The sequence below is a fragment of the Neomonachus schauinslandi genome, chromosome 1 (genome assembly GCF_002201575.2).
Source record: "Neomonachus schauinslandi chromosome 1, ASM220157v2, whole genome shotgun sequence".
NCBI classification, from domain to species: domain Eukaryota; kingdom Metazoa; phylum Chordata; class Mammalia; order Carnivora; family Phocidae; genus Neomonachus; species Neomonachus schauinslandi.
The window spans coordinates 232,038-234,389 of record NC_058403.1 but is presented as its reverse complement, the minus strand read 5'-3'; the positions used below and the strand labels follow the sequence as shown (position 1 = coordinate 234,389).

Sequence of the window (2,352 nt, the reverse complement as noted above, 5' to 3'; positions counted from 1 at the left end):
GTGTGCCTGTGTGCACACATGTGTGCGTGTATGCGTGTCTGCACGGTGCTCCCCGGCTGCATGTGTATGTGTGTGCGTGCGTGTGCTCCCCCGGCTGCGTGTGTGTGTGCTTGCATGTGTGTGCGCACAGTGCTCCCCCTGGTGTGTAGGTGCGTGTGCTCCCCTGGGTGCTTGCGTGTGTGTGTGTGTGCTTGCACGTGTGTGCGCACAGTGCTCCCCCTGGTGTGTAGGTGCGTGTGCTCCCCTGGGTGCTTGCGTGTGTGTGTGTGTGCTTGCATGTGTGTGCACAGTGCTCCCCCGGCTGCGTGTGTGTGCATGTGTGTGTGTGTGTGCATGTGTGTCTGCGCGTCAGTTGTCAGGACCATTGCAGAGCTGACTGATGTGTTGAGGGCTGATGGTGTCCTGTTTTCAGCAGAGACTTAATCTTTCACTGTGTTCGCCCCAAGGGCTTTGTGGCCTTTTGTTGTTTAGATCAGGGTCTCTGCTGTGAATGCAAGCATGTGGGAGTATCTGGCTGTGACCTGCACACCAGCGTCCCCCTCCAGCACTTGTGAATGAATGGAAACAAGTCAATGAGCCCCCTTCTTTGTCCTCTTGCTAATTACCATCCTGGGAGAGGAGAACGTGTCAGAGAACACTCAAGAGTCCAAGGAAGGGCCGTGCCCCGGTGACCACAGGCTTCTTAATTCCTCACTGGGTGACTGAGTTTCCTTAAATGGACCACTGCACATTCTGGTGTGCATTTCACCCTTCCGCTGGAGGCTGGTTTTGGATGCCTGCTCTGTGGCAGGGCTGGGCGGCCTGGAACTGCAGTCACCTGACAGGCACGGCCCCCCACGCCCAGAGCGGGCAGCGGGTGGGATCGTCGGTGGGGAGCTGCTTATGACAGTGGAACAGGAGGTGGCTGGGCTCTGGGATGGGCTGTGCGGGGCTACGGCATGAGACGGGTCAGGAGGGTGACACAAGGACGGGGCGCGGAATGTGCCCATGAGAGAGCAAGTGTCCTGTCAGCCTGAGCGTATGATGTGCAGGATGCGTCGTGCTTCGGTTAAATACTGCGTAGGAAGCAGAAGGACGCACGCCTGGACAGAGCGTGTGGTATGTACGTCCGACACCTCGTTGGAAGAGCAGACTGCGTGTGTGACGTTTTGTTTCCGTAACTGCAGACGTAGCGACGAGTAGATCTCTGCGAATGACCCGTTTACGTGTATTGCTTGTGTGTGACTTTGGGGTTTCCCTCTCCTAGCTGACGTATGTGTTGTGAAGGTGGAAGGTGCCCCTTACCTCTGTAAAACCGATGAGGTCGGGGAGGTATGTGTCAGCTCCAGTACCACCGGCACAGCGTACTATGGGCTGCTTGGAATCACCAAGAGTGTCTTCGAGGTTTGTACCTCTCCCTGCCCTTTCGGTTGGGGTAGATTCCGTAGCATCAGTGGAGTGCGGGGCGTGAGGCTCAGCGGCTCTCCAGCCCTGATGGGGGTCGAGGTCAGCCCGGGAAGCCAGCGCTCCGCACGCTCGAGGGGCCAGCTGCTGGGCACAGGGGGATAAGGGGGTCACAGGAGGAACACAGACCATGCTGGGCGCGGGAGCCCGAGGAGCGTCTCATCCGCTGACAGAGACTCCGGCCTTGGGGTGGCCTGTTCCCCACCAGGGATCCTTGGGTGACAGCCCCATCTGGGGAGCCATGCCCTGGCCGGCATCTGGTTGGTTAGCTGTCCGTGGGGCATAGCCTGACGTTCCCCTCTCTGCTCTGCGCAGACCGTCCCGGTCACGGCAGGAGGCATGCCCGTGTCTGACAGGCCTTTCACCAGGACGGGGCTGCTGGGCTTCATCGGGCCTGTGAGTATGTCCTGCTGCCAGGACCTGGGCCTCCAGACAGGCCCACACCTCAGTAGAGGGGACGCTGTCAGCATCCAGCGTGCATCTAGAGGCCAGGGATGCTCTCTAGGTCCCACAGCCCACAGGACAGCACCCACAACAGAGTACTGTCAGCCCAGAATGTCCTGGCCGCTGACTTTGGGAGCCCTGCCCGAGGGCACGGGCAGTCAGAGTCCTATACAACCTCACCTTTCCTGTGCCACCCCCCGCTGCCCCCCACGTCCCCTTGTCTCCTCCCCAGCCCACCAGGATGCGGGACCCTGTGCCCCCCACCCCCCCATGTCCCCTTGTCTCCTCCCCAGCCCACCAGGATGCGGGACCCTGTGCCCCCCACCCCCCCATGTCCCCTTGTCTCCTCCCCAGCCCACCAGGATGCGGGACCCTGTGCCCCCCACCCCCCCATGTCCCCTTGTCTCCTCCCCAGCCCACCAGGATGCAGGACCCTGTGCCCCCCCCCCCCCCCCCCCCCCCCCC

The 2,352-nt window shown here is 61.4% G+C and overlaps 1 protein-coding gene across 5 annotated transcripts in view; it reads left to right on the top strand.

Moving 5' to 3' along the window:
• The window catches only part of DIP2A (disco interacting protein 2 homolog A), a 107,585-nt gene that overhangs the window by 72,943 nt on the left and 32,290 nt on the right, over window positions 1–2,352 (top strand). For all 5 annotated transcript variants that reach the window (XM_044919242.1, XM_021679205.1, XM_044919232.1 and 2 more), the window contains 2 exons: window positions 1,247–1,383; window positions 1,759–1,839. In XM_044919242.1, the coding sequence (XP_044775177.1) occupies window positions 1,247–1,383; window positions 1,759–1,839 (218 nt within the window). The remainder of the gene's footprint in view (window positions 1–1,246; window positions 1,384–1,758; window positions 1,840–2,352) is intronic.